The sequence below is a fragment of the Aricia agestis genome, chromosome 3 (genome assembly GCF_905147365.1).
Source record: "Aricia agestis chromosome 3, ilAriAges1.1, whole genome shotgun sequence".
NCBI lineage: Eukaryota > Metazoa > Arthropoda > Insecta > Lepidoptera > Lycaenidae > Aricia > Aricia agestis.
In genome coordinates this window covers 13,464,743-13,492,672 of record NC_056408.1, presented here as the reverse complement: position 1 = coordinate 13,492,672, position 27,930 = coordinate 13,464,743, and the positions used below count along the sequence as shown (strand labels likewise).

The following is a 27,930-nucleotide window of genomic DNA, read 5'->3' as shown; positions in this document are numbered from 1 at the left end:
CGAACGCGTTGGCCAACGCGTCTGCAGACGCGTTGGCAGTGCGCTTGCAACGGCGTTTGTGAGTAATCCACACATAGGAAGGTCGTTCAGTATGCTTTGGATCGCGCCAATGTGCGGACGGATTCAAAATGGATGTTTAGTCGCTAACAGCTGCAGCTGTTTATTTATTCACAGCTTATAATTACTTTGTAAATGTGGACAAGAAAAAGTTTTTAAAGAGTATTCTCGAAATAAATAAATAAAAGGCGAGAAAACGTAACAAACAAAGAAATAAACTCACTTTTACATAATATTTTATAATATTAAAATAATATAAGTAATTATTTTATTACCTACTTATTATTTATTAAATTATTACATACAAAAATTATTACATATTATAATAATTATCATAATTATAACTCCGGGCAAACTGATCGCGCGGCCTATGTGTGGATGGAGCGCGAAGCTTGCGACAAATGTCCTTTGATCTTTTGCCGACATTTCCGACCCGCGCGGCAAGCTCGCAGACGCGTCGGCCAACGTCTAAATACCTACGGCCAACGCGCGAACGCCCGTTCTACACATTGGGCCAACGCGTCTGCAGACGCGTTGGCCAACGCGTTCGCCTATGTCGGGAGCCGCCATTAGGATTATAGAACGATGGTATTTAGAAGTTTAAAGAGAACCTAGCCTCAGTGACCAGCCACGTGATGGTCGTCCAAAAACCGTCATAACGCAGGAGAATATTGAAGCCGTGCAGCAGCTAATCCTCGAAGACCGTCATGTGATATATCGCGAAATAGAGGCATCCATGGGCATTTCAGGGACCACTCTCCAAAAAATCTTGCACGAAAAACTTGGAGTAAAAATTGTGATTTCTCGTTAGATACCTTGTTTGCTTAGCGACGACCAAAAACTGCCCGTGTTAGTTTTTGTCGCAAAACTCTGCAGCGATTCAACCGAGGAGAGTCAAAGCACGTTTATAATTTGTTCAATGGTGACGACTTGACGAGTCTTGGATATATTATGATTATGATTCAAATTCTAAGCAGCGGTCTACTGTCTGGGTCTTCTAGAATGAGAAAAAATCGACCAAAGTCATGGACTCACAGAGCACTTTAAAAAAAATGTTTGCCTTCATTGTGACAAAGGGTGGTCACATCGCCACTATTGTATCCGAAGATTGCAAAACGGTTACCGCTGACTAAACTCCACTCGGGCTAACATGTCGCCAGCGGTCATTGACCCCCTGTCAAAAACCTGCCACTTTCCATATAAACCGCGATTGACAATGAAATGTCAGATATTGTCAATCGTGGTTTTATATGGAAAATGACAAGTTTTTGACAGGGAGTCAATGACCGCTAGCGACAAGTTAGGCCGAGTGGAGTATAGTATACCACAGCTTGTTTGGCACAAGTCATCACCGAATTTCGAAAAAAAAAAAACGATTCAAGACGTCGTATGTTCCTGGCCATGACAATGCATGTTCGCACATCGCCGGTCAAACAAAGATGTATTTGTGAACCCAAAACGTTAAAATTTTAGATCATCCACCTGACATCCCTGGCTTGAGCCCTAAGGATTTTAATAAGTTCCACAAAATTAAGCAAAGTGATTGTGGCCAACGTTTAAGCTCACCTGAAGAAGCTGTTTACGCGTAAAACTCGGCCATTTTGACTACCCAACTTCGGACTCGAATAAATGTTTTAAAAACTGGTTTGAACGCATGCAAAAGCATTTTAAATATCGCGTAGAATTCTTAAAAAAACAATAAATGGTGATAATTTATTAGATTGCCTGTATTTATTCCAAACGACAAAACTTAAAAGGCAGCCCTCGTATACGTATATATTGGAAGGGTGTTTTGTAGGAACCCGGCAATGTATAATATACGGGCAATTCCATATGTGACTGACTCTACATTTGATACGACTTGCGTTTTATTTTGTCATATATTATGGTTACTATCATGTTGTTAATATCAATTTTAAGATGGCTTTGTAGCAGATTAAACAAGTTAACTTATGCAGAAAAAATGGTGTACACTGTTGTTTTCAAATAGCATTTATTTAGTCAAACATAAACGTGACCTACATGCAAAAGGAAGTCGTTTCCGAGAGTGTTTGTAAACACCAATAATCTTCCTCTCTGTGTGCTAAATAAGTTTACTTTGTATTTTTATGGAAAGTGCATGAAACAAACTATTATAAAATGGTTACCTATAACCTGTAAGTTATTTAAAAAAATATTTATTAGCAAAAGAAATTGTGACCGACACTACAGCCCAAAACGTGACCGACACTACACTCACTTTGTGCAGGTAAAAGTCGGTAGTTTTACATGACACCTTAAAATGTATGTATCTCAGCACGTACAATATGAACTCTAAAATTATATAAAAGCAAATCAGTAATTAGTTAATTCATTAAAATGCTTTTTAGAACTTAAACATCACAAAAACGAAATCACTAATAATTTGTCAAAAAATAACTCAACACGAAATCTTCTAAAAAACTATTAACTTAATAACCCAAGCGCCAGCGATAGGCAGACTTTCGTAATTTTTTTAAGCTAAAAATTTTCCTTTATATGAACCCTATAGAGGCAAGAACAACCAGACACTATGGAGTTTCGGTCGCTATTACTTTAGAAGGTTTCCAGTTCTGCAGGTCTACCTTACGTTCAATAAAGTTTAAAGATCAATAATTTTATCTTATTTTCTTGCGATATCTGTAAGAATCTCATGTTTTACTGCCAAATTTTTGTGACAATTGCTTCCCATTTCCAGACATCGCTAAATTGTGAATTATATTTGACTTTGAGGTGGTCTAGCAGGTTTTTAAAATAATAATTTTAAAAACCTGCTAGACCACCTCAAAGTCAGCTTTCTGCTTCTCTCTCTCTGCTTTCTATAGCTATTTTCGGCATCTATCACCAAAACGAACAACCAAAACGCTACTTTTGGGCGTGATCAACTCTATAATGTGACCGACACTACAAAAATATTTTTTAGAGTTTAGGTGTTATAAAACAAGATGACAAATTTTTAATGCCAGTATCATTTGAGTAACGCCGTCACGTAGGAAAGTTTCTAATTTTATTGATGTAGAAGTAATTTTACTGTAGTTAAAGACAAATGTAATGTTTTTTATGTGACCGACACTACAACTCGACACTGTAATCTTACGAGTACAAGCCTATTATATCTTTTTAAAAAGAATTTTTCCGAATCTCAAAAGCTATATCGGTATTTAACTGTGTGAACAATCAGTGTGTAACAAAATATGACAAGAATTTAAAATAGATAACGTGAAAACTAAGTCAGAACTTCATCACACAAAACCACACTCAGCCGAGCTCACGACATCATCTCATAAATGGCAGCTTTGCTAGAAAAGTAATGCTTAGAAATCGTTGCTTCTATAAAATCTTAATAGTACCACAATGTTGTGACTATAATTAAGTATAATTAATACCAAAATCAGGTATTTATTTTCTTAGTTTATGGTAGACTTTTACATGGAACTGCCCATACTATACTATCATTTTCTCGAAAATTGTCAAACAGGGATTTTTTTTATATTTTTCTGAACATCTTTAGTGTCTAAAGGATAGGTATATGAACAAAAAAAAAATCGCGAAAAAAAATTACGTCGAGTTAAGGGTTAAATATTATTTCATTACTATTTACCTGCTCAACTTAAGCGTCTGTATACGTAATTTTGCCGATTTCGCTGATTAACAGACGTGATTTAACAATTAAAATACAGTATTACTATAAGTTTTAATGCACAATATTAGTTTATATGCTACATGATAATACCACCTCTTATAGAACGACTTCTGGGCAAGCGTTAGCGCGATGTAAGAGACGCACGGCGCCATCTATTTTGAATTTTTGGAACTAACTTAATTTGAACAAATTTACGCATTTTCACCCCCTTACAACGCTTTTTTCCAGTAAAAAAGTAGCCTATGTCCTTTCTCAGGCTTTAGACTATCTGTATACAAAATTTCATTACAGTCGGTTCGGCAGTTTTGGCGTGAAAGCGAGACAGACAGACAGACAGACAGACAGACAGTCAGACAGACAGACAGACAGACAGAGATACTTTCGCGTTTATAATATTAGTATAGATTTCTGTCGTTTTTTTTCAAAATTTCGGCAAAATTTCGTATACGGACTCTTAACTATAATCATTAAAGGTATTTTTTTATGTATCTTTTCTAATAGCTAGGTAGAGTAGGGCGCCGTGACAAAACATTTTACGCGTAACTGCGCCGCAGGCTGAAAAATATTGGGAATCCCTGCTATATAAGTAGACCAATAACCAATTATTAATATATACCCACCCTAGTCAAGTTACCAATTACCATAGACCTTTTTTTTTTTAATTCGTCCCGGTCGGGACAGGCAAAGGGAGCGTTGCCCATACAGCTATTTACCATATTATACCCTTGGTAATTGGTAACCTGAATGTTTTATTTGAAAAAGTATTATAAAGGAGAATGAGGTAAAAATTCAAATTTCCATCACTAACGAGACCCATATTGACTTATTATCCATTAAATATAGAGGAACTGTCATTACGAGACAAATTAAAATAAGCTGTCAGTAAAAAGTTATGACCATATGAATAAATTAAAACAAAAAACTTTTTGAAAAAAAACTTTTATTTAAATAGTCTAAAAATAAGAAAATAAATTTCTCCTTAAAAATTTTAACTATTAAGCTTAATTCTCAATATTTTGTACAATTTGCATGATAATAAAAGCTTGTCGCGATGGTCGCGACTCACGAGACTTAACAATCTATCAGCTTACTTGATAAAGGGGTTTGGGTAATATTGGCGTCATTTTCAAATTTCGCGGCCGCTCACCAAACCGGCATATTGTTACGTGCTAGGGTTCGAGGATTTGGAGAGAAAGACCTGGTGACTCTCTTGAAGACTTTATTAACACTGCACTAAACACTAGGTCACAACACTTAGCACTAAGTCCAAACACTAATCACTAGGTCCAATCACTAAGCACTATCACTGTCCTAGGTCGTAGCCAAGTCGCAGGTTTCACTGGTTCACTCACTATTGATCACTCGTGTTCACTCCGAAATCGCCTTGATGATCGCTCGAACCGAACTGACTTGCCGGACCTGCCTGCGGCTCTTTTTATATGGCGAGACGAATTCCAGAAATTTCCCGATTCACGTAAACAAGTAAACAACCGTGGGAAATTTCTAGGAAGCTCGGGCATGTACCACAATAAAACTGCCGTCCTTGCGATAAGTGCAGTAAGTTGAATTTAATTTAGACCTTATGGACTCAGTCATAAGGTCTAAATTCAAACACGCTAACAAATAAAGGGTAAACACGTAAACAAACATTGGACCTTTTTAGAAGGTTCGAGTATGTACTTGCGCACCACGTGTCCGTATACCATGTACCGTAACACTACTCCCCTCTTAGAGATGCTCGTCCCGAGCATCATTGTTACTGCCATGGTAACGCGCCAGACGGTTCCTACGACTACTCCTGGTCTGTGGTCCCTTTACAGCAGCGCAAGTAATACATCTGTGGCACCAATCCTGCACATCATCTCTCCAATGCAACCAGAAGAATCGTTCTCGCACTTTCCTTAGCATCCTCTTGACGCCTAGATGACTCCCTGATACGCCCTCATGTATCTCGCGGAGAACATCTGGTACTCTTGCCCTTGGGACAATTATCTGAAAATAGAACTCTCTGCCGTTAGCCTTCTGCCATTTCCGGTAGAGTAGTCCGTCCTGAAGTATCAGACTGTCCCATTGCTCCCAGTACGCCTTAGTGACAGCGCCAGTGGGTGCAACTTCACTCCAGATTGGTTTTATGTCACCCCATTTCTTCCATGTGATGATGTGCCGAAGGTCGTCATCTTTTTCTTGAGCCTTTCTCATAGCTTCATTCTCCATGTGCCCCAAATTACTTGTTCTCTTTGTTCCGCTCCGTGCCTGGGAGGTAACAGTTACCGGGGCTTTCTCCGCGTCATCCAGTACTCGCCCCTTAGTTCTGGATTCTATTCGTTCCCCATGACTCCGGGTAGGGGACGAAACCGCTTGCTTCTTCAACTCCTCCATTTGTTCCTCGATCCTTTTTATCCTTGCCATCTGGGTCTTCTTCTGCGGACAGTTTAGCTGAAGATGGCCCCTCTCACCACACTTATAGCACATGGCTTCGAGTCTTTTCCTCGTAGAAGCCTTAACTTCCTTGACTTCTTCAGAGACCTTGTGGATCTTATGGGTCTGCCGTATGTCATGGCGCACAGCCTCGACTTCCAAAGCATGCGCTAATGCTTCCTTTAGCGAGGTATGGTGACCAAGTCTTACTGCAGCCCTGACCTCCAAGTCTTTGATTCCGTCGACAAATCCTTGAACAATATTTGTGTCGACCATCTTGGTGTCGGCTCCTGGATATGCCTTCCTGACGAGTTTTTCAATTTCCAACGCCCATTGTTGAAGTCCTTCTCCTGAACGTTGGACTCTGTCACGCAGTTGGGCACGGAACACGTGCTCCAGGTGTCGCTCCCCGTATCTGGATTCCAGTGCCTCCATCAGGTCTTGGAAACCATTTCCCGTATGTGGCAGTGCCTCCAGAACCGACACAGCTTGCCCTCTGAGTGCAACAGTGAGAGCGGTCAAGCATTGCTCCTCCGTCCATCCGTTTGCGGTAGCAACAGTCTGAAATTGCCGACGATAAGCGTTCCAAGAAGTAGTGCCGTCGTACGGTGGCACCTTTACTCTTGGTCCTTGCGCCACACCAGTGACTCCACTAGACACCGCAACTCCCGTAGTTTCTAGGCGCACTACTCTCTTCTGTAGTTCTGTGAATCCGGTTTTCAAATTTTCCACAACCGTCTCTAACCCAGTAACTCGTTCTTTCATTACGTCGACATCTTTTCGAAGCTTAACCACCGTGTCACTGACATCCTTTATAGCTCCAAGCGCTTTTTCTTGGAGGTCTTTTTGTTGCTCTTGTGATTCTCGAATCGCTCTGATTTCAGCACCGAGCTTGCGTTCTTGTGACTCTTGTAAAGCGCCGAGCTTGCGGTCTTGTGACTCTTGTAAAGCGCCGAGCTTGCGGTCTTGTGCCTCTCGAATCGCTCTGATTTCAGCCCTTTGCAGCTCCATTAATTCAATTAAACTTTCTAAATGAAGGGCCACTTGGGGGGCTGTAGGAGCTACGGGTGGGGCCTGGTGGGCGGGGCCAATGGGCGTGGCTTGAATGGGCGTGGCCATGCCCAAAGTGGGCGGAGCCAGAGGGGCGTGGCCAGTGGGCGTGTCCCGGTGGGCGGAGCCGGTGGGCGTGGCTTCATCCAAAGTGGGCGGATCCTGGTGGGCGTGGCCAGTGGGCGGAGCCATGTGGGCGGGGCCAGTGGGTGGGGCCTGTCCCTCAGTGGGCGGAGCTTGGTCCCCAGTGGGTGTGGCCTCCGCAACTCCTCTCTCGGAGTCAATGGCAGCAGCTCGCTGCGCCCTTGTCCTGACACTCCCCTTGAAGTCCTCTCTCGGAGTCAATGGCATCTCCAAATCCCACTTCTGACACCAGTTGTTACGTGCTAGGGTTCGAGGATTTGGAGAGAAAGACCTGGTGACTCTCTTGAAGACTTTATTAACACTGCACTAAACACTAGGTCACAACACTTAGCACTAAGTCCAAACACTAATCACTAGGTCCAATCACTAAGCACTATCACTGTCCTAGGTCGTAGCCAAGTCGCAGGTTTCACTGGTTCACTCACTATTGATCACTCGTGTTCACTCCGAAATCGCCTTGATGATCGCTCGAACCGAACTGACTTGCCGGACCTGCCTGCGGCTCTTTTTATATGGCGAGACGAATTCCAGAAATTTCCCGATTCACGTAAACAAGTAAACAACCGTGGGAAATTTCTAGGAAGCTCGGGCATGTACCACAATAAAACTGCCGTCCTTGCGATAAGTGCAGTAAGTTGAATTTAATTTAGACCTTATGGACTCAGTCATAAGGTCTAAATTCAAACACGCTAACAAATAAAGGGTAAACACGTAAACAAACATTGGACCTTTTTAGAAGGTTCGAGTATGTACTTGCGCACCACGTGTCCGTATACCATGTACCGTAACAATATTATGAAAGAACATATCAAGGAGAGCAAACTTTATTACGGTGGACATATAGCTAAACTATATCGGAGCCGAGATATTAGGCATTTTAAGTTCGTATTTTCAACTATAAGTAAATCAATCATAACATGAATATTGAATACTCAGGAAAATAAAAAAAACCAACATTATTTATTAGCTTAAAGCCTTCCTCGGTATATGGGCTATCCAACACAAAAATATTTTTTTCAAATCGAACAAGCAGTTCCTGAGATTAGCACTTTCAAACACACAAACACTTCAGCTTCATAATATTAGTACACAGGGTATAACAAAACTATGTGATAATACTTTAGGGTGTGTACTGTGTCTGAGTCCAGCGTATAGAGTTTAGTGTAAAAGTAGCAGCGCTGAAAGAGAACATTTTTTTTTTTCACTTTTGTATGGGGAAACTCTTTACGCCATGGCGCTTGCCCATGCAAATCACAAAAAAATGTCTTTCAGCGCTGCTTCTTTCACAGTGCACTCTATACAAGGGACACATAATAATATAATATTATACTCTAACTAAAGTATTATCACTTAGTTTTGTTACAACCTGTAGATATGCCTTAGATACAAGTACAATTCATTTCATCATTTATTTTTATTTTTAGTTATTCGTACATTTTGCAGCAGCTTACAGGAATTTATCAAAATCCTTTCTTAGCGAATGCTTACGTCATAACATCTACCTGCATGCCTTTCAGCCCGATCCGAACCGTGGTTTAGGCTGTGCGTTGATAGATCATAGTGATCAGTCAATCAGTCAGTCAGTCACCTTTGAGTTTTATATGTAAGTATAGATTATTTTTGTGAGTGAAAATATTAATATTGATTTTCATCTATTTCTGTGAAAACCTAATAGGAAATGCCAAGCGGCATGACATAACATAGATTGAGTAGTTAAAAAGTGCAATGGATCACATTAACACTATTTTATGGAATAAAATGGTAGGAAACTTTTTAATTCCGTCATGACTTTTTACTTACAGGATATTTTTGGTTGCGGTCCAGTTATAATGATTCCGTATTCAGCAGACCATTACGTAAATGTTGTTGGTTGTGGACATTTGCACCAAACTTAATATATTTTTATATCATCTACAATATTTTTCATACAAAATGGTAAAAAACATGACTTTTCATTCAGCCATAACTTTCATAATAATAATAGTAATAAAATTTATTCAAACATAAATACAATGCACTGCACACACTAAGCAAAAAAACAAACAATAAACCAAAAGAAAAAACTCACTGACCTCCATTATATAATAGAGGTCAGTGAAAAAACTGCTTAACTAAAATAAAACAAACAAAAAAAATGGCATGATTAGGCCCCTATATACCAAATTTCATGAAAATCGTTGGAGCCGATTCCGAGATTCCAATTATATACAGGGTGGGTCTCATACTATACATATATTTAAGATTTTTACTATAATATGATAGTTGATACACATTTTTAATAGATAACCATGACCCAGGAACTTTTGAAAACTTTTTGTTCCGTCGGCGGGATTCGAACCCGCGACCCCCGGCTTGAGCTTCCAACGTGCTCACCAACTGAGCCACAGAGATCGTCGAAAAGAAACAATGTTTTATATTATATTATTATACTTACGTCAAACTTCGTTCGCGGGAACCGTAGGGAAAAATGACCCTAATGAAAAGTATCCTGTGTCCTTTCCCGGGGATCAAAATGTCTCCCATACCTTTAAGCAAAATCGGTTTAGCGATTTGGGGGTGAAGAGGTAGCAGACCCGCAGACAGACTGACACAATTTCTCATTTATAATGTCAGTATGAACATAACCTTACTGAATTTCAGCGAGAGGCATTTTGGAAAGAATCATTATAAATAACAAAGGTTTATTGTGCGGGAATCGTATATTTTCCGGGATAAAAAGTATCCCTTGTCCGTTCCCGAGACTGAAAGTATTGCCATACTAAATTTCATCAAAATAGATTGAATAGTTTAGGCGATAATCATAAAAGTTTATTATGCGGGAATCGTATATTTTCCGGGATAAAAAGTATCCCTTGTCCGTTCCCGAGACTGAAAGTATTGCCATACCAAATTTCATCAAAATATATTGAATAGTTTAGGCGATAATCATAAAAGTTTATTGTGCGGGAACCGTGCATTTTCCTGGACAAAATTAGTATTCCTTGTCCTTTCCCGAGACTCAAAGTATTTCCATACCAAATTCCATCAAAATAGATTGAATAGTTTACGCGCAAATCATAAAAGTATATTGTGCAGTAACCGTACATTTTTCCGGGACAAAATATATCGTATGTTCTTTTTCGGAACTCAAAGTATCTTTATAGTTTTATACCAAACAGCAAAATGGGTCCAGCCGTTTACGCGTGATATCGTGACCACGCGAAATATAACGTTCCGCGCAGCTTCGCCCGCGTAAATTAGATATTTCACAGACAAATTAGTCCACAAAGAATAGCCTATGATCCTTCACGTGGTCTACTACTTATCTGTGCCAAGTAACAGAAAAATTGCTCCAGTAGTTCGTGAGATAAGCCCTTTCAAATAATTTCCCCCGTTTTTTTTCACATTTTCCTCTATTTCTTCGCTCCTATTAGTCTTAGCGTAATAAAATATAGTCTATAGCCTTCCTCAATTGATGGGATATCTAACACTGAAAAAAAATTGCAAATCGGATCAGTAGTTCCTGAGATTAGCGCGTTCAAATAAGCTCTTTCAAATAATTTCCCCCATTTTTTCCACATTTTCCTCTATTTCTTCGCTCCCATTAGTCTTAGCGTGATAAAATATAGCCTATAGGTTTTTTCGATAAATGGGCTATCTAACATGGAAAACTTTTTTAAATCGGATCAGTAGTTCCTGAGATTAGCGCGTTCAAATAAGCCATTTCAAATAATTTCTCCCATTTTTTCCACATTTTCCTCTATTTCTTCGATTCTATTAGTATTAGCGTGATAAAATATAGCCTTCCTCGATAAATGGGCTATCTAACACTGAAAGAATTTTTCAAATCGGACCAGTAGTTCCTGAGATTAGCGCGTTCAAACAAACAAACAAACTCTTCTTAATTACAATATTAGTAAGTATAGATTTTAAGGTAGGTAGAGTACCTATAGTACCTAAGCAAATTAATAATTATTATTTTTATGTAACGTGTAATTAGAAAAGCCATGAGACCAGGAATATCCATTATACCCCGAAAAAAATGATAACACAATTTTGTTTTTCCGAGTATACCTAAGTAATATTAAGTGTTACCAAAGGCTCTGGAAGTTATATAGAGTAATAGGCAATGCACCTGCAGCTCTTCTAATGTTGCGAGTGTTCATGGGCGACGGTAGTTGATTTCCATCAGGTTGTGATGGTTTATCAAGACGTCATCAGGACGCCTATACCTATGATATTCTATGGTCCACTACATTTTAGCATATATATTGTCTAATTATTATTATATTAATGATTTTGTTTCAGCACAAGCACACTCCTGCCCAAAATGACACCAGACCACGGTAGAATCATTTTTATGAAGTGTCATGGGGACAGATTTGATCAAATACAAAATCATTTAAAATACTTTCTACTGGTGAGTAATTTTTTAAATGTATTTAGCTTCCTACTTCGCAGTGCACCTGGCAGAGGCGGCGTAAGGCGTGGGCGGTCGCCACACCGCCCACGGCCTCGCGGTCCAAGGGGCGCCCCTTGGACAGTGCGTTTTTTTTTTGGATTTACGATTATTAAAAAAATCTTTCAACAAAATCCGTCTTCTTGTATCATCCATCAGGGAGCCTCGCAGAATATATTTTGCCCACATAAAATTTAGGTCTTGCACCGTCACTGATCCCTGGTATTCAAAGCTGAGAGCTATTCCTACCTACCATTAAATTTATACAGGACGTTGTAACAAAACTGAGTGATAATACTTTAGGTTTAGACTTTAGAGCATAAATGTATCCCTTGTATAGAGTTCCCTGCGCGCGAGAGCGTCATGAGTTTGTCCATACAAAAGCTTAAAAAGTTTCACTTTCAGCGCTGCTACTTTCACAGTGAACTATACACGCGAATCATACACACCCTAAAGTATTATCAGTATGTTTTGTTACACCTTGTAAATGAGGGTGATACTGTTTAGTATGGTTCTAAATACTTGAGAGTTGAGACAGAAAATAAGTATTAAGATTTTGATTTAGTTAGTGATTCCTGTCAGCAGGATGGCAGCTGCTTCCGAATTCCGCGCTTTCGTATGTCACAGCTATGGAGGAGAACTATTTCTGTATGTAAAAAGTGTCTGCTGAAGTGCGTTAAATTAGGGTGGCGCTACAGTAGCAACAGGGATTTAAATCATTTAGCAGCTTTTATTTCAACTATTTTAGGTTATATTTTTTTCAAAATATATTGGTATTAACCCAGTTATTCTGTGACTCGGCTATTCGGCTAACTTCAATTTATATTTTGTCACCAACGGCTACATTCATTCCATACCCTTTGCTGCAGCTAGCGCCACTCTTGGAGGATTTTTCAACTGTTATTTACTGCGTATAGCTGGACACTTTTTCAAATATCCCCCATATAAGATAGGTGTCCTCCCTACTACCATCTACCCTCCATAGTCACAGCTAAGCAACATTTTGATGGCCCCAACGAATAAACGTGCAAGAGCTCTTACCCAAATTTTTTTTTCGTATTTTTGGTTTGCATGGCCTATGATTTATGATACACCTATATTTGTATATATTTTTAATATTTTTGACTTATTATACCGATTTTATAGCGCGCCTCATTATGGCAGGCGGCAAAACTTTGAATATAATAATTACAGCTATTCTATTGTCTTTTACTAATTTCTCTTGTATAAGTAATTTCTGTTTTTTTTTAAGGTCGACCGGCCCTTAAATATTATTCGCTCATAAAATTAAAGTTATTTTTTATTTTATTTTTTAAGATAAGTACATCACATCTGTCTTTCTTAATAATATTAATAGCTCCCACACCGGTTTCGGTGACGGTGGCCGGTTTGATTGAATACAGGCCAGCTACGCAGGAGTAATTTTATAGTGCCCAAGTGTGTGCGCAGCACACAAGAGCACTCTCTATTCCTTTACTCTCATAACCCAGTGGGACGGAAGACCGACACGACCGGCGAAAGATCGCGCAGGACCGACTTTTTACATGCCCATCCGACGCATGGATCATCTTACTTGTCAGACAATCAGGTGATCAGCCTGCATTGTCCTAACCAAACTTGGAAATAACAATAATATGTTTCCAACGCGGGAATCTAACCCACGACCCCCGAGTCAAGAGCCGCGCTCTATACCACTAGACCACGGAGGCGTCAAAAAAAAATATTTTGTCTATGTGGATAGGTATTTCATAATAGGTACCTATCCACATAGACAAAATACCTATTATGTAATTTGTTCTGAGAATGTTCATAAAATTAAAATTCAACATTCCAGATAGATGTTTAAGTACCAAAAATTACGTTTATTTTTAGCTGTGACGTCAGAAACTAAATTAATAACTAAGTACTAGTTTAATTACGATTCCATAGCTGTTCTATTATTTTTAATTCCAGGCATGTGAGTACATACAAGCCTATGACTACAGTACCGGCCTTGGTTTCGTGGTGGACTTTAGAGAAATGAATATCGTTGAATTTGTGAGAGCATTAAATGTAATGGACTTCAAAAAAGTAATGGATATAGCTACGGTTAGTATAGCCCTTCACCATCACTTGACAGGGTTTTAACTTTCATGAGATTTTGAGTTCTTGAACACCCTATGATTCAGACTTCAATATTATATCACAGATGGCGCTAGAAGTAACGAATTAGACGTCGTATACTGTACTTTCAGTTGTCTTACAGCAATCAGCAATCGCCAATCTGAGTAGTAATAATATTTTAATGAATGCCAAATTGCCAATGCATTCATTAAAATATTACATCTCAGATTTCTAATACTTTAAAAAGTAGTATTTTAATGAAGACTTTAACAGAAAATAATATTAAGTACGTATACTACTTACGGACTTTATATCCATATCCAATGATAAGAAACTTCTTAAACATTGTCAATTCTCCAAGTACGGCCGTTATACAATCTTTAAAGTATTTATTTTATACTAGCTGTTGCCCGCGACTTCGTCCGCGTGGACTTCAGTTTATAGCGCGCGATGTCAACAAAATTGGTGTCAAAAGCTTTTATAAAAAAACCCTGGTACCCCTTAAATCAATACAGCTGTGCAGTGTGCAAACAATAAGTACTTCATTTTTGTATGTTAAACTTTATATATTATGCCAAATTTTAAAGCTTATTTAGCCCCCCAATTACACAACTTTACCCATAAACTATTTATCATTGATAGGTTTAGCCCCAATTTCACCAACGTCTGTTAGTGTTAACAGCTTGTTAAAATATCCTGTCTTCTCTTTCATTCATATGAAAAACGAAACAGCTAACGTGATACTAATTCGAGCATTAACTTTAACAGTCGTTGGTGAAATTTGGTCTTAAGGTTACGTCACTGCCTGCACAGATAAAGTACTGAGTTATTTAATACCGTAGAATAGATATAACAATCGAAAAAAATCGAGACTTAAATGTAAGATGATACCACCTCTTATAGAAAGACTTTTGAGCAAGCGTCAGCGCCATGTAGAAGACGCACGGCGCCATATGAACGCCATTATGAATTTTTTGAACAAATTTACGACCCTTACAACCCTTTTTTCCAGTAAAAAAGTAGCCTGTGTCCTTTCTCAGGCTTTAGACTATCAGTATACAAAATTTCATTACAATCGGTTCGGTAGTTTTGGCGTTTGGCGTGAAAGCGAGACTGACAGACAGACAGACAGACAGAGATACTTTCGCATTCATAATATTAGTACAGATTATGTGCACACTGCACAGCTGTTTTTGGGTATTTTGATTAATTAAGGGCCGCGCTACACCGGAATGGCAGCGGCGAGGCGAGCACTTTCAGCGCTGCCATTCCGGTGTAGCGCGCTGCGCGGCCCTAAGAGGGGTACCACTTACCAGGGTTTTAAAAAGTTTTTAAATTTGACACAAATTTTGTTGACACCGCGCACTATAAACTAAAGTCCACGCGGACGAAGTCGCGGGCAACAGCTAGTTATGAATAAAAACAATAATAATATATAATAAAGTAGGTATGATTAGTTCTGTTATAATAATGAAGTAAAAAATAAAGCGCCATCTGTTTTCATATATTAGAATTAAAATGTAAAAATATTTTCTGGATGGAATATAGGCCAACACAACACACTCGAACTCCTTAGAAATGCAGTAGGAGTTCTATAAGATCAGATAGATTGATTATTATTATAGCAAGTGATAATATTATTAAACATAATATTCTAACGTATTAAAAACTATAAACAAAAACATAATAACTAATAAGTATGATTAGTTCTATGTTACAACGAAGTAAAAAAAAAAGCGCCATCTGTTGAATCGTATTAGAACTAAAATGTTCATTGCATCGCGTCGATATATTTCTGGATTTTTTATAATATTATACATAAAATATATTTAAGATTTTTGAAATATTATTTTAATACACATCCAAGACCCAGGAACATTGAAAACTTTTTGTTCCGCCTGCGGGACTCGAACCCAGGACCCCCGGGATGAGCGCTGGCCACGCGCAATGCGAAGTAATTTTCATCGATATTTTCATGGAAATAAGATATTTTCCCACATCAAAATGTAGCCTATGTCCTTTCTCAGACTCTAGAATAACTGTGTACAAAATTTCATTGCAATCGGTTCAGTAGTTTTGGCGTGAAAGCGAGACAGACAGACAGACAGACAGACAGACAGACAGAGATACTTTCGCATTTATAATATTAGTATAGATATAGATTCCAGGATGGATACAGCATACGAATAAAAGGAGTACACCTTATATCAGAATCCAAAGCGGTAGAATTATTCGCTTCAATACTGAGGCAAGTTTTGAAAGCCAAAATTGGTCAACGCATTACTTGTCACAAAGACTTGGAGTCGTTGTACGAGATTGTACCCAGAGATATTCTACCGAAGGAATATGGTGGTGATGATAAAACTGTAGTTGAACTTCGCGGTAAGACTTTCTATAAGTAATGCTTGTACTTATAATATAAGTTTACTTATGTATTCTGTGGTAATATCTTAAATCTTTTTTTTTACTTTACTATTATTTTAATGATTAAAAATATTTAAATATATTAAATGGAACAAAAGCACTAAGCAGTGTTCTATAGAATATCATTGGTTCTATAACTATCCAGAACATGAAACTTAGGTTGGGTTGCACCAACTTACTTTAACTATAAGTGTAACTTTAACTTTAACAGCGATACCTAACTACAGTGCAAAATGTCAAATCTTTGGTTAAACGCCTCTGGTGGAACCCAACCTCAATAATTGAGCTGAATGGTTGGTACTACAGCTAATATATTATATTCTGTGTCAATGGTTCAGACCATAGAGTATACATTATAGCAAGCTATAGAGTGCTTCTAACAAGGTATGAACTGTAAGCACGAGTGTGAACATATTTTCCTATAAGCGTCAAACGATGGCGCATGGAACATCACTAGACTTGCGTTATACGTTTGACAAGTATCTATAGAACTTCTGCTTACGATCGGCACAACGGGGAACGAGCGATGCGCGCGCTCTATAGCTTGCTAATGTATACTCTAAGGTTCAGACATAGTAAATTTTACTATGGTTCAGACTTCAGAATATAGTATTTCAAAAGTATGTCGCTAGATGGCGCTACTAATTGAAAAATGTATGCAATAAGCAAGTTGACAACAAGTTTGCATGCTTATTTAAATTTTATGAATTTTAATAGTTTAATGATATTATTAATATTGTATAATATTTTAATAACGCTACATTTATTTATATGTTTTTTTCAGACGACCTATTGAACGAATTACGCTCAGAAAAATTCACATCGCACTGCAAGGAGATGAACAAAGCGCGTACCAATGAAAATTACCGCTTGATAGCGGATTTTAACGAGGAATATTTGGGCATGGCTGGTACATTCAGAACTTTGACCGTGGACTAAAATAAACTTATTTTTTTAACAAAATTTGTCTTAAAAATAACGCAATTATTGTTGATTCGCGATTAAGTATATTATATTGTGTAGGTAATAATTGTTTAGCATCTTAGTTCTAACTGATAATAATAAAAATAAAATATAGGTACCTACGTGTCAGCGTATACATATTACCTAGTACCTACTGTTCAAGGCTGTCGTTATCAGTTACGCGACTTTTTCAATGTGCCAGACAAAGACAAGCAGACCGGTATAATTTAATCGCTGTGTAAAAAAAATAAGTCATGAGTCATGACTCATGCCCTTATTTTTTTTTACACAAAACTAAACGACTTTGCCCTAAGAATTATAATTATACGGACCTTATTTCTATAAAACGACTTTGCCCTAATACGGACATTTTCGTATAATTATAGTTCTTACAAAATTGGTATAATCTACCCTCAGTTCTTCTTTATAAGATTACACTACTCAACAAATTTTCAACTTTTTTTTATCTGAGTTCCTACTATGTAATTATAATTCCTTGTTATTGCCCTAATATAAATGTGTAAATAAAATTTTTGGATCACATCTCACTTACGAGATAAATGAAATTATTCAAACATATAATTTTCAAGCAAAATCAAGCTCATCCATTAGGTTTTTTTTATTTTTTTATATAAAAAGGGGAAGATTTCTTGGTGCAGCTGGCTTTACGCTTGTATTAAGATCCTGGAGATTTACTAATAAGGCTCCAACAGTAATCTGCTAGCATAACAGGCCCCCATCTTGGAAAAAATTCGGCCGTATCTTCATGAAAGCGGTTCCCATGTTTATGGCTAACTGATCCCATATTTTCGGGCAAAAAGTCCAAGTGCGGACTATGTTAATTACATATAACATTCCTTTTTTTTTAGTCCAACATCAATTTTATTTTTGCCGAAAGTCAGCGGATTTCTTGTGAACGAGAAAATTCATTGTCACATCAATAAAAGCTTCCCCTGCTTGTTTTTCAGAATGATTAAGAGTAAGTTGATGTAAAAGATGAATCTTCGATCAGCTTTCTTATGCCCTACCTACGAATAAGATTTGATTTTGACTTTGATTTTTGCCTAACTAAGATTTGGAAACTTGCTAGGGAAATTGTAATGCAGGACTATCTTTGTTCAAGTTTTTTACGAAAATATTTAAAAAGCCTAATTTTATGTGTTACGGCAGCAAAATAATTTACCTAATCGGGCTCAACCAGTGAACCAAATTTAACAATTTTGTGTCCTAGTACGAGTGACTCTCGTGATGGCCAGATCTTGGTATAAATTCGCCAAAAATGTAACAAAATAAGTTAGGACTGCTAACATTCACGCAAGTCAAATAAAAGTTCATTAATTTAACTAACGTATAAAGTAAGTTTTGTTTGTAAAATAATCTTATTTTCGAAATACCAGCTACATAAACATCAAACTTACGTCTACGTTACAGAAAGTTTGAATTTATATTTCTCAGTTTCCAGATGTGATATCAAAATAAAATGCCTACATTTATTTATTAGTAGTCAACCTCGATATGAAATCATATGTACAAAATCAGATTCTTTTTTAGTGTTGAGTAGTGTTATCATAAAGTCATGAGTCATGACTCATGCCTTTATTTTTTTATTTTTTACAGTAGCCCGTGTCCCAAGACGTCTTGATGCTTAACCCTCGGTTGGTCGCGCTTTTAAAATAACGCCGTTGGTCACCTGGGGTCTTTGAAAGCCCGAAAATTAAATGGCATACATTTACATATTATTTCTTAACTTTTTTCTACATTGTGTTATTGTTATTTAATTCAATATTTACCAGATTTAATCAAATAATTAAATATTTGAATATTTATTGCCAAAACTCACAATTTAAAAATAAAAGTCAAAAATTTTCAAGTGGATACCGTAAGATAGGAAAATTAAATAAAAAACTAAAAAAAATCACTTCTCGTGATACAACTAATTTCTGAGCATGGATGTCCAGAATTGGTATCCTCATTCCTCAACTGCTTTTCTTTCTAGGGGGTAGGGGATTAGGATTTTATGAATTATAAACTTAATATGAAATTGTTTGTTTTCTTTTGCAACCTGCCTTTCTTTTACGTATAATATTATTATGTGTAGTAATAACGCCATGGATAGTATAATACCTCCATGAATAACGCCTTATTAGGTGTATTTTTTTTTGTTAGCCTATGCTATCCCACTGCTGGGCAAAGGCCTCCCCCAGGGTCAGTGTCAGAGGGAGAACTCTTACATTTTAAATATTGTCGCCTTGCCCATTTTTATTTCGAATTAATAAAGTTCTCATATTTTTTACTTATTTCATTTATAATAATTATACATAGATAGAAAGATAGAAAATGCTTTATTTGTACAAAACTTAGAAACTAATTTAATTAAATAGTAAGTACTAGCTATTTTCGTACTCATATTATATTATTGATTAATGTTTAGCGGAGTAGTTGTTCGAAACCGCCATAACTCTGCTCGAAGCGCGACGTTCCTTTACACGTATTTTCTTTCTTTTACGTAGGTATTTCATGTTTCGGCTTTCGGCAAGTATGGCTGCCAAGTAAGTTGAAGAAGAAGAAACAACAAAATATTTTTTTTGTCTTTGACTTGGTCTGTAGGGATGTTCCAATCGATTACTACTCAAGTACTCACTTTCGATACTATTCGTTTATAATTATACTTACACTGTAAAAATATCGACACGTCTTTGGAAAGAAACTAACGTAACGTAACGAATACTAGCTTAAGCCCCAATTTCACCAACGACTGTTAAAGCTAACGCTCGAATTAGTAATAGTATCACGTTACCTCTTTCGTTTTTCTTATGAATAAAAGAGAAGACTTGACATTAAAATTTTAACAAGCTGTTAGCACTAACAGACGTTGGTGAAATTGGGGCTAAAGCCGCATACAAATACAGCAGCATTTCTTATAAATTATAATAATATTAATATGTTTTGGTAAAAAGCTCCGTACACTATGTTTTGGAGCACTACAAACACTATAGCACCTGCTTACTGCTACCGAGCAGTCCAAGGCGACAAATAGTATTGGATAGTAATTCTGGCCTAAAAGAAGTAGATAAGTACCGCAAATGAGTCATAATACTGTTAAAATACTGAGTTCGATGTCGAGTCAAAAGTATCGAGTTTACATATTATTATCGGAACATCCTAGTGATGTCCCAACTTGGGAAATCAAAACTCGATTAAACCCGAGTAAAAATGCACGTAACTCTGGTTGAACTTGAGTTACGTAACTCGAGTTAACTAGATGGACAATAATTAGTGGATACTTTTGTGAATTTTACCAGTTTATTCCCTCAGCTTCGCATAAATAGTTAAAAAACTGGAACCGACAAATGATATTTTTATGTTTCAATTCTTTCATTTTTTTATGTTATTTATTTATAATAATGTTAGTAAAAAATAAAATTATTGTTTGAAATAGAATCATTTATTAATGTATTTTTGGCGGTTTACGAACTCGAGTCAGAGTGGGTTCGAGTTATGCCCAACTCGAGTCGACCATCACTAGAACATCCCTAGTAATATGTCAAAATAGTACGCTCGATGCCAAATAACTGTTGTTTTACGGTGTTTACATCAAAATATATTTATGAATTTCTCTAAAAATAATAAAATCGCTAATTACGTGCTCACTTTTTAGCACACGTTCCGTAAAAAGATGCGATAAACGGTAAAAAATCGCATATCCGTCGGGTTATTCATAAGTGTCCAAATGTCAAACTGTTTTCAAAGTTGTTTTGCCTCTATATTATTGTGATAAATAAGTGTTTTAGTGTATTAGCCTGTGTTAATTAAAGTGTAAAATGTTTCTGTGCATTAAAGTGCTATTCAAGTGCCTTTCAAGTTTTTTAAATCAAAGTGAGAAATTGTGTTAAGGTTAGTTTTTGTTCCCGCTTTTACTTCGTTATGGAGCTATTTCTTCGTTTGCAGACGGCGGTTCGGTGAGTAATAGAAAGTAAGTTCTATTACGAAGGTGTTCCAAGAGATATATCACGATTTTCTCTCATACAATAGTTACAAAAGCAGTTACAAAGTTTTGTTTTGATTGTCAATGTAGAGGGTGCACATCCAAAATTGTTGCTTTTAGCATCCAGTTATGCTATTTTTTGGCGTATTTTATTAAAAAGATTAATAAGCAAAGTAAACTAAACTTTAAAAAGGTTGTAATAATACAAAACATTCATGGCTTTCAATGTACCAACTCTTTTGACTCAAATGTTAAGTTTTGGATTTAAATTGAGTAATTTTTTGAACTACTCGGATAAATCAATTTATTTTAAGCCCTTTGTGATGTCTCACATGAGATTTCAGTCTACAGAGCATTGTGTAAAAGGTTTAACATGTCTATGTATGTGGCAGCGTAGCTCTCAAGAAGATTGAGGCATGTTCATTTAGATTTTTTAGAGTTCACGTTTCAAAGCTGGTATACTATATAGTGATGATGATGATTTATATAAAGTCATCACAAATGTTAGCTTGAAACTTTATTTTACTATTGAAATACTTGGGTTCGACTCCCATATTGGCAAACAGGTAAAAATAAGGAAATGAATCCTGGGTTCGACTCCCAGTAATATTTTTGTAGGCTTTAAGAATTTTGAAGGATATAAGTTACTACAGTTCTTGCTGTGTTTTAAACACAGTTCAGTTAACTCATTTTGTGTGGAGTAAATAGTGCAGTTACTTTTTTCCTTGGTTCGACTCCCAGTGACAATGTTTAAATTGAGGTTAAGTATGTATTACGATTTTGTTGGTTAGTCTGAAATAGTTTTGGCTGGGTTCGACTCCCGGTAATATTGTTGGTGGAACTTTGTGGTTACTTCTTTTTGCAAGAAGCTCTATAATATTATTGCTTCTGGGTTCGACTCCCGGTAATATTATTTGATGGAACTTTGTGGTTAGGTACTTCTTTTTGCAAGAAGCTCTATAATATTATTGCTTCTGGGTTCGACTCCCGGTAATATTATTTGATGGAACTTTGTGGTTAGGTACTTCTTTTTGCAAGAAGCTCTATAATATTATTGCTTCTGGGTTCAACTCCCGGTAATATTATTTGGTGGAACTTTGTGGTCACTTCTTTTTGCAAGAAGCTCTATAATATTATTGTTTCTGGGTTCGACTCCCGCTAATATTGTTTGGTGGAACTTTGTGGTTACTTCTTTTTGCAAGAAGCTCTAAAACATTATTGTTTCTGGGTTCGACTCCCGGTAATTTTGTATGGTTTAACTTTATGGTTATTTCTCTTTGCAAGAAGCTCTAAAATATTATTGTTTCTGGGTTCGACTCCCAGTAATATTGAGTGGTGCAACTTTGTGGTTACTTCTCTTGGATCCCGTAAGATCACTGTTTTAAGTTTTGCTGGGTTCAATTCCCAGTTGTTACAATTTTTTATTAAAGATATGCATATAAAATTCAATTGAATGGGTTCGATTCCCAGTTTATTTTATTATGGATTATCTGATGGCATTGTACATGTATTACATAAGTTAACGCTTCAACTCCCAAGCTGCCAAGCCGCCACATGTGGCCGCCAGAACAAAAGTTTTCCAAGAATCTGCAATCAAAGGATTAATGTACTATTTTAAATGGGTTTGACTCCTTTTAATGTGTGGACAGAATGAATGCTCACTACAACACTAAATTTGTAATTTCTGGGTTCAAGTCCTAGATGTTTAGTAATTTTGTGGTAAATTTTGGTGTCAGGGATGGATGGGATTAGTGGTCATCACAAAATACAGGCTCTAGGTTAGTTTCTGTGGAAAAATTTTCTAATAAATCACTAGGTTCAATTCCTAGTGTTATGTTACTAATTTTCATGGCCAATGTGTATTAAGTTGATGGATGTTTGTAGCTAATGTGTCATTAAAATGAAGAAAAGTGATAAAATAAGCATGGACTAAACATAAACTTCTTTTGGAGAGAAATGCGATTCTTGATCTCGAATGGGTTCGAATCCCATTATATCATGTACTTGGTGAAAATGAAGACATCAATGTGCATGTACATGTTTCAAGTCTATCACTAAGGGCTTGCCTAAGTTTGTTATAATTACATTTTTATTTTGTTTCAAATACTTTTCTTTCTTAAATCCAAAACTTATTTGAGTATTTTAGATATAAAAGATAGCATGGCTTAAAAGTATCTTAAACCCATACCAGGTTTCAGATAATTTGGAGATTACCCTCTACTCTCTTGGATACCCTTAAATATTTTCTAAACAACTATGGTGCCATTACCAAATTTAAATTTTGAATTTTAATGATTCTAAAAAATTGTTATTTTTAATTTAAAAATATGAGATTTGTTTAAATTTTATTATAATATAAAAAAAAAAACTATTGTAATCTATTTATTTGAAATAAAAAAACTGCTGTGTCTTTTAATTTTCCCCTGACTCCCATAAAGAAATAAATAATCCTAAACGGTTTGTGTTTTCATTTTTATGCCACTCCCCTTTCTTTTTTAATACTGCAACATGCCACTTCTATATCCGATTTTAGAGGAATTGAAGTATAGAAATTGCATGTTATTTTGGTATATAATGTTATGTAAAAACCATATTTGCTTTAAACAAATAATGAAAGCAAATAATGGTTTGCGCATAATGGTTGGGTATTACTTAGTAAATAAAATATTATAAGTAAGACTGTGTTTTATTCCCTTACACACAAAGGTTAATTTTTTGGTTTTACTCTACAGTTCCTGCACAGTTTATTCCGGGAAGGACAGGAGCTGGTCTACTCATTTTAAACGGTTTCACATTTTATATGAAGAATCACCAGGCCCACGGCAAGAAGCAGTGGTACTGCTCTTCGAGAGACGTCCACGGCTGCCGGGCAGACGTCATCACCTACAGAGGAGTGGACGGACGAGACTACATCTCAATATTCCGGGGAAGGCATATACACAGCCCTCCCCGCTTAAGAATGTGCCACGATGGCAGATTTATTAGAGAAAAGGACTATGTTAAGATGAAATGATGTTAATTTTTATATATTTCTTTATGAAATTTTGTTACAATCATGTGATTAAATTATACAGTACTTACTAGTGAATATAATGAATGTTTTTGCGGACGCATGTTTCTGTTGTAGGGACCTGCTAGTTTATAGTTGGAAAGTTGTGAATATTTTAGAATACAGTATTCTCTATATTTTTGTATTTTTTTTTTGTCAAATATTAATAAATTCTAGTCATTTTCTTGGAGGTTTTGTTTTATTTTTACGTTCAAATTGTAAGCGTGAAGGTTGTGTTTCAGAGATATACTATTTGCCGTCGCACAGGACGGGCAGCATGGTGTTGATATACAAAGACAACAAGTACTGGATCAACAACAGGTACCAGAATACTATAAACTGGACTTGCCGGGATCGGAAGAGGCTGGGCTGCAACAGCTGCATCCAAACTGACCTGGAGGGCAGATACATCAAGCACAAGGGTATTCACAATCACGAGGACAACTACACCAAGTATAACTTCAACGACTGATGTACAGATTTTAGCACGTTGCCAGTCATCACGTCTGTAAAAAGCTGCGCTGATAAACAAAATATTTGATTGTTGTTGCTGATTCTAGACGGACGGTTGCATCAGTTTTCACTCTTCCCTTTAGTTGATAAAAAGGTTGTTGATAAAAAGTGCTTAAAGAATTTCAAATCAACATCCAATGCAACGTGCTAAATTAATTTCGGATTTGATTAAACTTAAAATAAACATGATGGGAACTAGGATAAATGCATGTTTGACTGGAACATAAGAAAGTACGCGATTGTGCCTATGTACTAACTAGACCAGTGGCCCCCAACCTTTTTTTCATACGGGCCACAAACGTGGTTTGGTCTTGGTGTCGTGGGTGGCAACAAAAATTTTTAGGATTAAAAAATAACGTTCTTCAAAATTAACGTTCTAATAGTGAAAAAAAATTCACGACTTTCACGACTATTTTATATTATTTTGCCGGCGCGGTGGTAGTAAATTTCAAAATGGTTTAACATCACGCGGGCCACAAATAAAGTCCCGGCGGGCCGCGGGGTGGGGATAGCTGTACTAGACGCTGAGTTTCTTTTTTATTTACATTATAATATAAATCAAGTACTAATGAATAGCTCCGTCAAAAATCTCAGAAACCGGACACAGCGCTCAAATCATCTTTGTTCATGTAACGTCAAAAATTTATTCCACATGCTACGCTGTACCATCGAAGAATCTGATTCCTAGGCAGATGGCTACCCTACATCATATGGTCGGATTTTGTCAATTCAGTGTTAAATGTGATCTGTTGGCTGAGCTTGACATAAATCGACCTATTATATAGGTCCACTAACTGCTTAGCTGAATCAATTTCTGTGGTGGTACCTACGTAGGTAAACCTAGTTTACCTTATGGGAGACTCGGTAGGTGCGCCCACTCGCTACGTACCTCCCACTCCCTCGGTAGGTTAGCTACATAACTTCTACTGCCGAAAGATGGCCGTTTAGATGAAAATGATCAAGGCCTCACCGAACTATTAAAAACTTGAATCTCAACCCGTATGAAAATATGTGTGCTGTTGCCAGAGTTTACAGCTACATATTGTAATCTTGTACAGCTCTAGGTTTGCGTTTTTCTTTTGTTCCGAATGTCGCCGATAGATGTCGATGAATGAGCAAAATTACAGTAAAGGTAAACGCCGATTCTGCACGTCGCACGCGCAACTTGTACTCTCGTTTTTGTGTTTTTTTTTTCACCTAGCAACACTCAGACGTAGTCACAGCGGTATTTGCAGGCTGCTCCAAATGTATGTAAAGACCCCTTCACCGCTCATATACGGGGAGGCCGATAGGTCGACCTGTGATCAGTCCGAACGCCCGCGCTGACGAGTCGATCTGCTTCTCCGTATATGGCGTTTAGTCTCTAGAAACGCTGCGCCTGCAGGACATGTAGGTAATTTTACGATTTGCGACAGCTGAAACGCGTCAGTACCTACGTTCTACGTTTACCTTAAGCTCTACTATATTGGATAATTTAAGCTGTGTTGTAACTATAGGAAATAAGTGTATAGAGTTGTAATTTTAATGCGTGAGGTTTCGTGCTTCTGACCTTGTAACTGCACCCCTTTTTGCCGGTCACGACTTCACCCTTTAACCCAAAAGGGGTGTTTTTACAATGAAATGTAACTTAATCCAATATCAGCTGTTCAAAAAGTCATAACCTCAAAACGAATTATGTATTTTATATCGCTAATTGTAGTTTTCAAGGTTTTGATGTATGATCTCCATCATCTCATTCTTGTGCCATGTTGAAAATGTTATAAACTTGTTGTATCATATTGTAATCATAGAATCTCTATTAATGAATTATGTAAGATGAACAGCGGGGCTAAAATGGTCACATTTAGCAATTCCTCTCAATCAATTCAGCAAATGAATTGTCAAAACTGTCAAACTGACAAATGTCAAATTAGTACGAATTACTAGACATGAATTGCAAGCAGATTTGCATTTTGCGATAAAAAAAATGAATCATAATATTATGATACATAATATGATTCTCCAAAGCGACCATTTTAGCCCCGCTGGGCTCGTTTAGTCCATTCCCCTGTGTGTGTGAGTCGGTCAGGTCGACCGGAACGGTCGGCCTCTCCGTATATTTGGCCCATTAGACAAATATACGAATTTATTTGCCTCAAATTCATTCATTAGGGTTCCGTATTATATACGATTTTACTTCTTTCAAAAGTTTTTTCCTTTTTAATAATTGTGTTTGTGGTGACATAGACAGTAGTTTCGCCGCAGTATTTTGCCAATAGCTGGATATTTATAATTTAGGTCGCTTTTGAAAAATATTTACATTTTAAGTAAGTATAGTTTTAATCGAAAAACTGACAAGTATGAATTGCATTTACGTAACTTATAAGTACTTATATCGAGGATATGTTTAACATTCCAAAATTATTAGGATCTTTTTAGGTGCTGATGACTCGGTACATACATTCCTTATAAACTTTTTGTACTTAATACCTATCTAATTATAAAAAAATATACATGTACTAACATAAACCTAGTCAAATTGATAATATCTACTAGATACTTGGTGCCAAAATACTTATTGCCTACACTGAAATAAATTAAACATGAATATATTTTGTAGTGTTTTATTTTACTCGAAATTGTGTAAAAGAAATATTGTATTGTTAAAATTTTCTGTCAGCTTGAAAAAAAATCATTTGCGGTTGATCCAAATGATTAAATGGTTGCCCTAACGAATTAGCTACAAATTGAGCCACCGTGCAGTCGCGCGCTAGTGTAGATGTGAAATTGAAATTGCTAAAATCTATCTTGAGATTAAGTTGATTCGGTCCTCGATTACCTCTGATTTAAGGGCTCTGGTCTTAAAAATCTGAAAGTCTGCTGACGGCGGAACAAAAATGGGTCCTGGTTATTATAATATACTAGCTATTTGCTCGGTATTCGATAAAACACGAATTAAATTACATTTTCTAAAAATGATTCCTAGCTAGATCGATTTATCGCCCCCGAAACCCCCTATATACAAAATTTCATGAAAATCGTTGGAGCCGATTCCGAGATTCCAATTATATATATAGATAGATATATACAAGAATTGCTCGTTTAAAGATACAAGATATGATATGCCAGCCATTCTCAAAGTGTGC

General features: G+C 36.8%; 2 protein-coding genes across 2 annotated transcripts; both read left to right on the top strand.

The window, feature by feature from the left end:
- The first annotated feature begins 11,625 nt into the window (after nucleotides 1-11,625).
- LOC121740612 lies at nucleotides 11,626-17,257 on the top strand. The gene is made up of 4 exons (XM_042133344.1): nucleotides 11,626-11,729; nucleotides 13,722-13,856; nucleotides 16,040-16,253; nucleotides 17,080-17,257. The coding sequence occupies exons 1-4, from the start codon at nucleotides 11,640-11,642 to the stop codon at nucleotides 17,232-17,234; spliced, it is 594 nt and encodes a 197-aa protein (XP_041989278.1). The 5' UTR covers nucleotides 11,626-11,639; the 3' UTR covers nucleotides 17,235-17,257.
- A 6,623-nt stretch (nucleotides 17,258-23,880) lies between these two features.
- LOC121740511 lies at nucleotides 23,881-25,118 on the top strand. The gene is made up of 3 exons (XM_042133228.1): nucleotides 23,881-23,888; nucleotides 23,950-24,136; nucleotides 24,537-25,118. The coding sequence occupies exons 1-3, from the start codon at nucleotides 23,881-23,883 to the stop codon at nucleotides 24,762-24,764; spliced, it is 423 nt and encodes a 140-aa protein (XP_041989162.1). The 3' UTR covers nucleotides 24,765-25,118.
- Nucleotides 25,119-27,930: the final 2,812 nt, after the last annotated feature.

Excerpts from the sequence above, each read along its gene's own strand:
- LOC121740511 (XM_042133228.1), top strand. Across the intron at positions 24,137-24,536 it reads ACGTCATCACCTACAGAGGA|ATATACTATTTGCCGTCGCA; the intron begins GTGGACGGACGA and ends TGTGTTTCAGAG.
- LOC121740612 (XM_042133344.1), top strand. The coding sequence starts at position 11,640 with ATGACACCAGACCACGGTAGAATCATTTTTATGAAGTGTCATGGGGAC. Across the intron at positions 11,730-13,721 it reads ATTTAAAATACTTTCTACTG|GCATGTGAGTACATACAAGC; the intron begins GTGAGTAATTTT and ends TTTTAATTCCAG. Across the intron at positions 13,857-16,039 it reads AAGTAATGGATATAGCTACG|GATGGATACAGCATACGAAT; the intron begins GTTAGTATAGCC and ends TATAGATTCCAG.